The sequence below is a fragment of the Ahaetulla prasina genome, chromosome 1 (assembly GCF_028640845.1).
Source record: "Ahaetulla prasina isolate Xishuangbanna chromosome 1, ASM2864084v1, whole genome shotgun sequence".
Lineage (NCBI taxonomy): Eukaryota > Metazoa > Chordata > Lepidosauria > Squamata > Colubridae > Ahaetulla > Ahaetulla prasina.
Genome location: NC_080539.1, coordinates 366,816,098 through 366,828,833, shown reverse-complemented (window position 1 = coordinate 366,828,833; position 12,736 = coordinate 366,816,098). Strand labels below are relative to the sequence as shown.

At 44.5% G+C, this 12,736-nt stretch overlaps 1 protein-coding gene across 5 annotated transcripts in view; it reads left to right on the top strand.

The window, feature by feature from the left end:
• PWWP3A (PWWP domain containing 3A, DNA repair factor) overlaps nucleotides 1-12,736 on the top strand; it is a 52,087-nt gene that overhangs the window by 17,243 nt on the left and 22,108 nt on the right. For 3 of the 5 annotated variants that reach the window (XM_058163515.1, XM_058163514.1, XM_058163517.1), the window contains exons 5-6: nucleotides 4,395-5,321; nucleotides 10,170-10,295. In XM_058163515.1, the coding sequence (XP_058019498.1) occupies nucleotides 4,395-5,321; nucleotides 10,170-10,295 (1,053 nt within the window). The remainder of the gene's footprint in view (nucleotides 1-4,394; nucleotides 5,322-10,169; nucleotides 10,296-12,736) is intronic. The other 2 variants (XM_058163516.1, XM_058163518.1) reach the window with 2 other exon arrangements.

The following is a 12,736-nucleotide window of genomic DNA, read 5'->3' as shown; positions in this document are numbered from 1 at the left end:
CCCTTCCAGGGGAAGGATACTGCAAAATCCCCATTTCCTCCTCAAGCTGGGGCCAGCCAGAGGTGGTATTTGCCAGTTATCCAAACTGCTCAAAATTTCCGCTACCGGTTCTCCAGAACCTATTATTATTATTTATTTATTATTTTATTTATTTTATTAGATTTTTATACCGCCCTTCTCCCAAAGGACTCAGGGCGGTGTACAGCCAAGGTAAAAAGAACCAATGTACAATTAAAAGTAAATTAAAAAACTTATTATACAATTTGGCCGAAAATTAAAATAGTTAAAAAACTAAAAACCCCAGTTTAAAACTTAAATAAAATTTAAAATTCGAAATCTAGACAATTTAAGAAAGCCCCGCGCGAACAAACAGATATGTTTTCAGTTCGCGGCGAAAGGTCCGAAGGTCAGGTATTTGGCGTAAACCAGGGGGAAGTTCATTCCAAAGAGTAGGAGCCCCCACAGAGAAGGATCTTCCCCTGGGGGCCACCAGCCGACACTGCCTGGCGGACGGCACCCTGAGAAGTCCCTCTCTGTGTGAGCGTACGGGTCGGTGGGAGGCATAAGGTAACAGCAGGCGGTCCCGTAAGTACCCAGGCCCCAAGCCATGGAGCGCTTTAAAGGTGGTAACCAAAACCTTGAAATGCACCCGAAAGGCAACAGGAAGCCAGTGCAATCTGCGCAGGAGAGGTGTTACATGGGAGCTACGTGAGACTCCCTCTATCACCCACGCAGCTGCATTCTGGACCAACTGAAGCCTCCGGGTGCATCTCAAGGGGAGCCCCATGTAGAGAGCATTGCAATAATCCAGGCAAGAGGTAACGAGAGCATGAGTGACTATGCATAGGGCATCCCGATCAAGGAAGGGGCACAACTGGCGAACCAGGCGAACCTGGTGAAAGGCTCTCCTGGAGACGGCCGCCAAATGGTCTTCAAACGACAGCCGTGCATCCAGGAGAACACCCAACCTGCTGGATTTCACCCCTGCTCCTCCCACCACCACCCTGTCAGACATTCACTTCCCCTCACCCCCCAAGAGGTGAGGTGGTCCTCCATTCTCCTGGCCTTCCAGAAGGCTGTGGAAATATGGCCACAGTGGGGCTGGTTACCGCCCTGAAAGCCCCCCTCTCACATATTTTAATTACATTTTCACATCTCTTACCCCTTTTTAATTTTTTTTAGGTTTTTAATATTTTATTTGTAACCACCTAAGATTGCCTCGGTGAGGGAGATGGTAGTTTGACAGATGAGAGAGAGGGAGATCAGGGGTCTCCAACCTTGGCAACTTTTAAGACTTGTGGACTTCAACTCCCAGAGCCACCCGTCTTCTTCATTTTTTAGTTTGTATTAAATCATTCTTAATAGCAACAGCACTTTATATACTGCTTCGTAGTGTACTTTCTGAGCCAGGGGTCTCCAACCTTGGCAACTTTTAAGACTTGTAGGCTTCAACTCCCAGAATTCCTTTTTTTTTTTTTTAAGAACAAGTTTTTATTGAATTTTTAGTTTCCTCCCCTACACACATACATGATTTATGAACAGAGTATTGGCCATATCATATCTTATACAATTCAATACATTCAAATATATTTTACTTAGTTACAATTTTTGCCAAAATATTCTTTTTTCATAGTTTTTATTCATTTCCTAATATTTCCTTGCTCATTTTATTAAGTCACATCTTCTGAGGAACTCTGGGAATTGAAGTCCACAAGTCTTAAAGTTGCCAAGGTTGGAGACCCCTGAGAGAGAGAGGGAGGGAGAGGGAGGGAGGGAAAGAGAGAGAGAGAGAGTGATAAAGAGAGAGAGATGGATGGAGACAGACAGAAGAAAGACGTGAATGGATAGATAGCGAGAGATACATAGATAGATACAGAAAGAGAGAGGAGATGGATGGAGACAGAAAGACATAGATCCATAGATAGTAGCTAGTCACATAGATGCTACAAGATTCAAAATGGTGACAGAAAAGATTCTTCAGTAAGGTTGGGATGATACACAGGGAATATATTTCTTCAAATACGTCTTTGTAAACTGCTGAAGGTTTTTAACACTTTCCAAAAACAGAGGTTTAACCAGTGGGTGGGGAAAAAACGCGAGTGAGTGCTAACTTACCCTCCAAAGGCAGGGAGTTCCACAGGTTAAATATAAAGCCTTTTCCCTCCCCCCTTCCGCAGTTGCTCTCTGTTTCCCATTTGGGAACTTAAGAAAAAGCCTTGCAAGGAGATGGGATCAGGAAGCTGTAAGTTATCCTGCAGTTGACCCCAGGAAAGGTTTTATGACATTTTATATTATGTCATAAAATGTGTTATGACCATTTTTATGTCATTAAAATGTTTCATAAAATTGGCAGTATTTCAATTCCGTGGAAGTCTGTGGGTTCCAGATTTCGGATTCATTCTGTAAGTTAGCCCATTTGAGCTATCTTGGTTCAAAAAAGTGTTGACCTACAATGCACCGTTTTGCCCAGAGCAAAAGTTACACGAATGAGAGGGTTAATAACATAGACATGCTATTGTACACTTAATAGACTACAGCATAGCCTAAATACAACCTTTATTTGCACTGGGAAACCAAAAAAAAAAAAAAGTGTGATTCACTTTTTGGCTGTGATTTAAAACTGAGTGCACAATATCTCCCAAGTTAAGCCAGTCGCATCATTTAAAGCATTTTCTTTGTCCAAAATGGATGACAAGGCAATTAATTGTGACTGTTCCAAACCATCGGATTTTAGAAAAATTGGTGCTTTTGTGTGTGTGTGTGTATATCTGTGTGCATTTTTTGAATACTATTTAATTACTTCTTTATCTAAGGCCATCAAGGAGAAGTCAATTACCCCAAATATACTATTCTATATACGTATATATATATATACATATATGTATATATATACGTATATATTCTATATAGGTTGTAAATGTTGTAAATGTTGTACCTTGATGAACGTATCTTTTCTTTTATGTACACTGAGAGTATATGCACCAAGACAAATTCCTTGTGTGTCCAATCACACTTGGCCAATAAAAATTCTATTCTATTCTATTCTATTCTATTCTATATAGAAGCTCTTACCTTCTTTTGACCAACTCTTTCCTCCGTCCCAGCCTGAACTCCTGGATCAGGAGTTCCAATGCTCAAGTCATTCAAACTCTGTTTATCCCTCTCCTGGACTGTTGCACCATGCTCTACATGGGGCTACCCTTGAAGAGTATTCAGAAGCTACAATTGGCATGCAGACAGTTCTTGGGGCCTATAAGGTGGCCCATGTTACACCGATGTTTCTCAAGCCGTTCTGGCTGCCGGTTTGCTTCCGGGTGTAATTCAACATGGTGTTTATTACCTTAAAAACCCCACATTGGAAGGATCAGGTTAGGTGAGGAACAGTCTCACCTTGAAGGGATTGGCCTGCCCCGCACTCCTATCCTTATAAAAGGGTCTGAAGACCTGTCTCTCCCAACTGCCCTGAAGTACCAAAAGGAGTTCACTTACTTTTGCTACCAAGTTCGCAAACGTGAGTGCGTGTGCTCGCTTCGTTCACATGCACCACCTTCGCACATGCGCAGGGCTTTCCGCGCATGCGCAGATCATCAAAAACGGGATGTGAGTTGTGTCTGGGTGGGTGGGCGGAGCCTCCCACCACCATCCTACCGGTTCACCCGAACCGGAGAGAACCGGCTGAATACCACCACCGAAGTGCATCTTTCTGGAGGTGGTTAGCAGACTAAGTAAGATAAGACCCTGCCTCTCCCAGTGTGCATCTTGCTCCTTCCTCCCCATCTTTTGTCAATTTTAAACTAATGTTACCATTTATTGCTTTAGTGTTTTGTGTTGGTTTTTACTGGTTGTAAGCCAGCTAGCGTCACCGCCAGGTGAGCTGGGTGGCATATACCGTATTTTTCGGAGTATAAGACCGGAGTATAAGACGCACCTTAGTTTTTGGGGAGGAAAATAAGAAAAAAGCTGATTAGCAGGTGGATCGGCCTCCCAGAATACCTCCAATCAGCTGTTCCCAGAGGTGAATTTTAGCAACAGGTTCCTTGGTTGTGAGCTCTGTGCCTTGCTGCTTTTTTTTTTTTGCTTTTTTTTCTGCCTCTGAAAGCCTCCGAAACAGAGCTTCAGAAAAAAAGCCTCTGAAGCTCTGTTTGGGGGCTTCTTTTCTGAAGCTCTGTTTGGGGGCTTCTTTTCTGAAGCTCTGTTTGGGGGCTTCGTTTCTGAAGTTTCGTTTCTGATGCTTTTCCCAGTCTCTGAAACCTCCGTTTGAGAAGCTAGGCAGGGCTATATTCGGAGTATAAGACGCATCCAGATTTTCACCCTCCAAAAAATACAATAAGTTGAATAAATAATAAATACACACACACGCACACACCGCTGATCACTGTTGACTCTCTTCCCAGCTCCAAGCAATGAAGCCCAGAAGGTGGTAGAAGAGTTAACTTATCGCCGAGCCTTGCGAGAATTGCTGGAGATCATGAAGGAACAGGCAACCCCTAAAAGTCCTGACCCGTTTAGGCGAAGGAGTGAAGAGGCGTCAACCGGGAAAGGACAGCAAGAACAATCCTCCGCGCCCCAGGAGCCCCTTTCTCCCCGAAGAAGCCCCCGTGGGACAAAGAGGATGGAGGCAGGCAGGACCCTTTCAGATCCTCCAGCCACAACACTGAGACCTTTGGAGTCGAGAACCAATAACCTGCCTACCTGCAAACCTCCCTCATCTACATCGGGAGGCCTTCCAGGTGTCAGGAAGCCAGCCTGGGAGACTGGCAGAGTTTCAAAAGCCCCAAAGCCAAACATCTCACGTAGTCTTGCAGCACCACCCCAACTCACCCAGAGGTCTCCCCTGGCCTCCAAGGAGCTTCGGCAACTTGGTGGTCCATCTGGAAGGAAGGCGCTTACAAACCGGCCGGTGAGAACCAGTACCCCGGACTCTACTTTTCGCAAGCGCTGCCCCAGGTTCCCGTCAGCAAAGCGACGAGGCAAGGCGGCCTCCAAACTGCGGAGGAATTTGCTGGGACCCGCCCTCAAAGGGTTTTCATCCCAACCAGCAGGTGCTCCCCCGGCCAAGCGAGAGGCACGGAAACGGAAGAAATGGCAGGAGCCCTCCAGGGGCAGCAGGTGCTCCCCGCGCTTGGAAGCCGCTTGTTCAAAGCAAATCCTGGCCACTCAGGAACCCTCCCTGGAAAGGTCACAATGCGTGAGTGTGGGACAGCCCACAGAGCCCAGAGAACCACCTCTGGACTGTGCTCCTTGGGAGCTGGAAAGAGACCTTGACCCATGTAGAGCTGCAGTTCGAGGAGGCTGGCTTCCAGATTTTGAGGATAACGAAGGTAAGATGATGTCCATCTGCCAAAGACATGTTGGGGGAAAGTTGTGAGTTTTTGGGAGACCTAGAAGTGGAGGTGTGCTGTCTTCAAGCGCAGTGAACTGGCGTGCTCAAGCGCCAGGGAAATCGGGCAATCCAGGCAGTGCAAATAGGTATACAGATTTATTGTAAGCTTAAGCCCTCTACAAGAATCTGAACTACTAACAGTTCAAGCAATTTGTTGGTAAATAAGGAATGCACGGTGGGCTGGACTTGCAGGTGCAAAGAGACTCATGATGTTTAACCCCTCCCTCTGGCTCAGCCTGGACATTTTCTTACAGGTGTGGGTTTATGTAACAGAATGACAACAGAGTTGGAAGGGACCTTAACGGTCTTCTAATCCAACCGCTTGCTCAAGCAGGAGACCCTATGCCATTTCAGATAAATGGTTGTCCAATCTCTTCTTTAAAACCTCTGTTGTTCCACTGATCTGACTTCATGCCTGAGTGGGTATTTGAGCCTGGATGTTTGTGCAGGTGGGCCTCAACTTACAACTATAATGGAGCCTGCCGACTACGGACGTACTGTAAGTCATGATGATCATTAAGCAGATCATCCACACGATGGTCCTGATTTTATTACCTTATTTACGGGGGTCTTTAAGGAAACTCATTGTTTGCTATGGTGCAGTTTTACCAAAAAAACCGGAAGTAAACGCCGGTTATTGGCAAAAATGTAAACGAATGAGATTTGACTGTGGGATGCCATAAATCAGGGGTGTCAAACTCAATACTGTGGCGTGCCGCATCGGGATTTTGTTTGCCCTTGGGGGGCCAGGGTGGGTGTGGCCTGGTCATCATTGCTGATTGGGTGGGCATGGCTGGGCCCAGAGCGGCAGGGGCCAGTCCTTCGCTGTCTCCGGGATGGCCCGCAGACCAACTCTGCAGCCTAGGGTGGGACCACTCCAACCCACGGGCCACATGGTTGACATCCCTGCCATAAACAGTTATAAATGTGGGCCAGTTTTATTTATTTATTTATTTATTTATTTTATTAGATTTCTAGACCGCCCTTCTCCCGAAGGACTCAGGGCGGTGTACAGCCATAATAAAAATAAACAATGTACAATTAAAAATAAATTAAAAAACTTATTATACAGTTTGGCCAAGAAATTTAAAATATATAAAATCTAAAAAACCCCAATTTAAAACTTTAAAACTTTAAATTTAAAATCTTGACGATTTAAGAGAGCCCCGCGCGAACAAACAAATATGTTTTCAGTTCGCGGCGAAAGGTCCGAAGGTCCGATATTTGGCGTAAACCAGGGGGAAGTTCATTCCAAAGAGTAGGAGCCCCCACAGAGAAGGATCTTCCCCTGGGGGCCGCCAGCCGACATTGTTTGGCGGACGGCACCCTGAGAAGTCCCTCTCTGTGAGAGCGCACGGGTCGGTGGGAGGCATGAGGTAGCAGCAGGCGGTCCCGTAAGTACCCAGGCCCCAAGCCATGGTTGCCAAACGTTCAAAATGAGCGACCATCAAAACTTTGGAAACAGGTCATAAGTACCTTTTGAGGGGTCTGTTATAACTTTGGACAGTCACTAAGCAACCGTAAGTTGAGAACGTACAGTGCCCAGATCACGATCACATGACAGTAGGGATGCTGGGATGATCAGAACATTGAGGACCAGTCATAACCACCACTTGTTCAGCATTGTTGTGATTTTGTATGGTTGCTGAATTGGTGGTCGTTAATCGAGGACTGCCTCATGAAGCAGCCTTTCAGTCAGAGCTGAAGAAGCTTCTTGGATGAGAAGCGAAACGTTTTCAAAGAAACACCAAAACACGTTTTCAAAGAAACACCAAAAGGTCCAGTTGCCTCTTGGGAAAAAGCACCTTTGGCGCAGCATTTGGTTTGAAATAACCCATGCAAAAATATTTGCTTTGTAAAAATTAGAGCATCAGGGTTGTAAATGAAAATCTCTTTGGACAGCAAAGGTGACTAACAGCTACTGGAACGCATAACACCAGACACAAAATCACAAAACTGCGCCTCACTTATTTTTTTGGACATGTCGTGCTGGGGAATTCAATGGAGAAAGCTGTTGTTCTTGGATGAGTTTGCGGTAAAAGGAAACGCAGAAGAACAGGGTGGCTAGGCACCTTCAAAGCTGACACCAGCCAGAGCGTAGAAAATCTCAAAGAAATAATGCAAGATCGGAAGATGTGGAGAGACCTGGCCCCATAGAATCGCCAGGATTCGAACACGACTGAACGGATACCATCGTCATCAAAGGAAAACCATGAATTGATTTTTATTTACCAAATAAGTATGTGGCCAGTACTCATGAACTGGAAATGGATTCTTTTATGGGGGGGGAAAAAAGCAAAAATATTATCGTTTTTTTACCATATATGTTTCCAGGGTCGTGTGATCTCACTTTTTGCCACCTTTTGACAAAGCAAAGGCCGATTCATGTAACTACCACAGTGATTCATTTAACAACTATGACCTATGCACGGTCACTCACGCGCTCGTTACATCTCGCTTGGATTATTGCAATGCTCTCTACATGGGGCTCCCCTTGAAGAGCATCCGGAGGCTTCAGTTGGTTCAGAACGCAGCTGCACGGGTAATAGAGGGAGCACCTCGTGGCTCCCATGTGACACCTCTCCTGCGCAGACTGCACTGGCTACCTGTGCCCTCTCGGGTGCACTTCAAGGTTTTGGTGACCATCTTCAAAGCGCTCCATGGCATAGGGCCGGGTTACTTACGGGACCGCCTGCTGCCACCGACTACCTCCCACCGACCCGTACACTCTCACAGGGAGGGACTCCTCAGTGTGCCGTCCGCCAGGCAGTGCCGACTGGCGACACCCAGGGGAAGAGTCTTCTCTGTGGGGGCTCCCACCCTCTGGAACGAGCTCCCCCCAGGATTACGTCAACTTCCCGACCTCTGAACCTTCCGCCGCGAGCTTAAGACACATCTATTTATCCATGCAGGGCTGGCCTAGGGTTTGATTTTTTATAAATTTAATTTTAATGGGGTTTTGTATTTTAACTATAGTTTTAAATTTGGCCTAATGGAATAAGTTTTTTAAATGCTGTTTTAACATGTATTTATATTATATTTTATGTTTTATAAGGCTGTAAACCGCCCTGAGTCCTTTGGGAGATAGGGCGGTATAAAAGTTTGAATAATAAATAAATAAATAAACAACTGTGGCAAGAAAGGTTTGTAAAATGGGGCAAAGCTGACTTACCGTATTTTTCGGACTGTAAGATGCCCTTTTTTGTCTCCCAAAAGGGGGTGAAAATGTCTGTGCGTCTTATAGAGAGGGACTTCTCAGGGTGCCGTCCGCCAAACAATGTCGGCTGGCGGCCCCCAGGGGAAGGGCCTTCTCTGTGGGGGCTCCCACACTCTGGAACGAGCTTCCCCCGGGTTTATGTCAAATACCTGACCTTCGGACATTCCGTCGCGAACTGAAGACACATCTTTTTATTCGCGCGGGGCTGGCTTAAATTGGATTTTAAAAGTGAATTTTAGCAATTTTAAATGGGGTTTTAATTGACGGTAATTTTTAACTTCAGGCTAATTTTAAATAAGTTTTTTAAAGGTATTTTAACGTGTATATTTGTATTGTTGGTTTTATCTTGCCTGTACACCGCCCTGAGTCCTTCGGGAGAAGGGCGGTATAAAAATCAAATCAAATAAATAAATAAATAAATAAATAGTCCGAATATTGCTAAAGCCCTGCCCACCTGCCAGCCGTTATTTGGCTTCCGCAAACCCCGTTTTCGGGCCTTTTTCAGACTTTTTTTCAGCCTGTTTTGAGGGCTTTTTTCAGCTTGTTTTTGAGGCTTTTTTTGGCCCATTTTCAAAGCTTTTTTAATGGCCCATTTTCAAGGCTTTTTTCGGCCCGTTTTTTCAGAAAACAATGAGCCGAAAAAGCCTCAAAAACGGGCCGAAAAAAGCCTCAAAAACAGGCCGAAAAAAGGCTGGAAGAGGGCCAAAAATGGGACGCACGGAGGTCACTTTTTTGCTGTTGTTTTCCTCTTCTAGGTGCATCTTATAGTATATACAGTAGTTGTCATGCTTAGCAATGTAAATTTTGGGCTCACTTGGAGCCATAAGTCAAGGAATTACCTCCATCGGGAGAGGCGCAGAGGGGGATCATTCCCCCCCCATCCCTTTTGCCTGGGATATTTGTACTGGCTTGTCTCAAACCAATGAAAAACAATTTTCTTTGCCCAAGACTCTCCCTATATATTGTGGGAGCAACCAGAGCAAAACCCAGACAAAGATAGGAAATGTCTGGTTTAAAAGGCAAAACTGGGTTACAGATAAGTCCTCGATTTACGACCGGTTGATTTGCGACTGTTTGAAGTTACGACGGATCTCCCCAGGGTTACTCACAACCTGGATTGTCGGCCCAATGGCCACCCTCTCCCTTGGGTTTATAGTCACAAGATCCTCTGTTGTGCATTTGGCATCCTGACCGAATTTACAGCTATTTGCAAGGCCTCAGTGTCACTAAAATGTGATTTACGATGGGTTTGGTGTTTTTTTGTTTTTGTTTTTTTACCAGAAACTGGTGTTTACTCCCAGTTTCTGGCAAAAAAAAAAAAAAAAGAGGAAATTTCAGACAATGGATTCGCTTAACAATCACCAATAGAAAAGGATTTTAAAAATTGGGCACGGTCACACGGTGATCCACTTAACAACCAGCAATGACTTAGAGCGCAACTCCAGGCTGCGTCACAGTTATAAGTCGAGGACTGCCTGCAGTATCTCCCGGCCCACTTTTGAGATTTGTCAGTGCGAGTTCCAATGCTGTATGTGTAAAACTGAAATCGGCGCGGTATTCCTTCATTAGCAGATCAGGCATCTGATCTTTCACTGCAGCTGAGTCCCATAAGGAAAGTGAGTCCAAGCCCAGAGCCAAAGGATGAAGAAGAGGAAGAGGAGGAGGAGGAATTACCCAGCATTTTCTTGCATAAAGGTAATTATTATCTTTTTCCCCCCTGTGGCTTTCTTCAAAATATTGTATGTCCAAATCAACGTTGTTTCCCTTAAAAATAAGCAATATAACTAAATCTCATAGGACCTGCTAGGAATTATAATGTCTTGGATAGGACGGAGGGGTGAACCTCCACAAGGATGGGTGACCAAGGCTTGGGGCCACTCCGAGAAGGCCCTGTCTCTTCTGGTGCACTTCTTCAGCCACAAAAATGTTGAAACCTAAGTATAAGGGTGTGCGTGCGTGTGTCACTTTGATCACTGGGATACGGTTGCCCTTATGTCTCGTTTAAGCCTCCTGTGAATGAAATGGGATGACTAGCCACAGCCATTTGCCGCAACCAACTTTTTGTGGGACAACTCGCCCGGGACGACTTGCTGTGGGGACAATTCAACAGTTCAATTTAATTATTTCAAATAATTAAAAAAAATTTTTTTAATCCTTGTCATTCACATTTGATTTCATCCCTCCTTTGGCATCCTTCCTTTAATGGTTCTATTCCACCATTTCTTCAATATTAATGTAACTTGTCCTGTGGCGAGTTAGATAGAATAGAATAGAATAGAATAACAGAGTTGGAAGGGACCTTGGAGGTCTTCTATTCCAACCCCTTGCTTAGGCAGGGGTAGGGTTGGCCGTGGTGAGTTGGCCACATTGAGTTGGCTGTGGTGAGTTGGCCGTGGTGAGGCACGGACTCGTCCAGGCAGTTGCCAGGTTTCAAAGGCACCAAATTTATTTTAAAAATGGAAAGCCACAATAAGGCATCATGTGTACATGATGTGCGCACATTTTTTCCCCCTATTTGGTTTCTGAGAATGAGTGAGATGAACACGATTCTCAGAAGCCCGCCTTTCTGAACTCTTCATATGGATGCTTGGCTCTCCGTGTAGGATTCCCCAGCATGCATAAAGGTAGTCCTTGCTTAGTGACCACAGTTGGACCGGCAATTCGGTCATTAACTGCAAGCACGGCTACACTTATGATTTTACTGCAGTTTTCCTTTGTGTTACAGACTTGTGAAGGCCATCAGTGTGAGGATGGGACCCAAAGTTATTTTTCCATCATCATCGTAACTGTGAACAGTCACTATGGGACGCAGTTGCTAAATGAGGACTACCTGTATTGAAATTTGTAGATGTATTTCATTCAGAGGCATTGCCTTGTTGCTGTAGCACAGCCTTTCCAAATGGAGCTTCGGGAAGCTTTGCATTTCCATGAGAGATTGCTAAAAGTCATTAGGATTTTTTTTTTTTACTTGGGCACTACATACAGCCACTACTGTGTTTTCCCGAAGATAAGACTCTGTCTTATATTTCTTTGAACCCTGAAATAATAGAATAGAATAGAATAGAATAGAATAGAATAGAATAGAATAGAATAGAATAGAATAGAATAGAATTTTTTATTGGCCAAGTGTGATTGGACACACAAGGAATTTGTCTTGGTGCATATGCTCTTAGTGTACATAAAAGAAAAGATACGTTCATCAAGGTACAACATTTACAACACAATTGATGGTCAATATATCAATATAAATCATAAGGATTGCCAGCAACAATTTATAGTCATACAGTCATAAATGGAAAGAGATTGGTGATGGGAACTATGAGAAGATTAATAGTAGTGCAGATTCAGTAAATAGTTTGACAGTGTTGATGGAATTATTTGTTTAGCAGAGTGATGGCCTTCGGGAAAAAACTGTTCTTGTGTCTAGTTGTTCTGTTGTGCAGTGCTCTATAGCGTCGTTTTGAGGGTAGGAGTTGAAACAGTTTATGTCCAGGATGCGAGGGGTCTGTAAATATTTTCACGGCCCTCTTCTTGATTCGTGCAGTATACAGGTCCTCAATGGAAGGCAGGTTGGTAGCAATTATTATAAGCACTTGGCCTTATTGCCATAGCTCAAAAACCCGATTGGGCTTATTATCAGGGGATGCCTTATTTTGGGGAAAACAGGGTAGCTCTATTTCTAATAATGCTTATGCAAGAGTTCCTGGAAAAACTGAACATTATTTCAAATGTACCTCCAGGGCAAAAGATTGAGAAAGGGGCTACTCTAGCGTTGGCATCTTCCCCTAATACAGTGTCCTTGTTACTTGGCAATTTCCAGATGCTGGACTTCAGATCCCAGAATTCCACAGCCAGCATGGCAGCTGATGAGAATTCTGGGGAATGAAATCCATACATCCAGAAGTTACTTAGGTTAGGAAACAGTGCTCTAAAATAGTAACAATAAAGCGGAAACCAGGGAAGTTGGCAAGCTGTCTATACAATTGTCTGATGTGAGGCTCCACAACGGTACAGTAGAAGTTTCATTAGGAATTGCATATAAGTTGCTTATAGCTATGGGGCTTATGAGCCTTTAATAATAATAATAATAACAGAGTTGGAAGGGACCTTAGAGGTCTTCTAGTCCAACCCCCTGC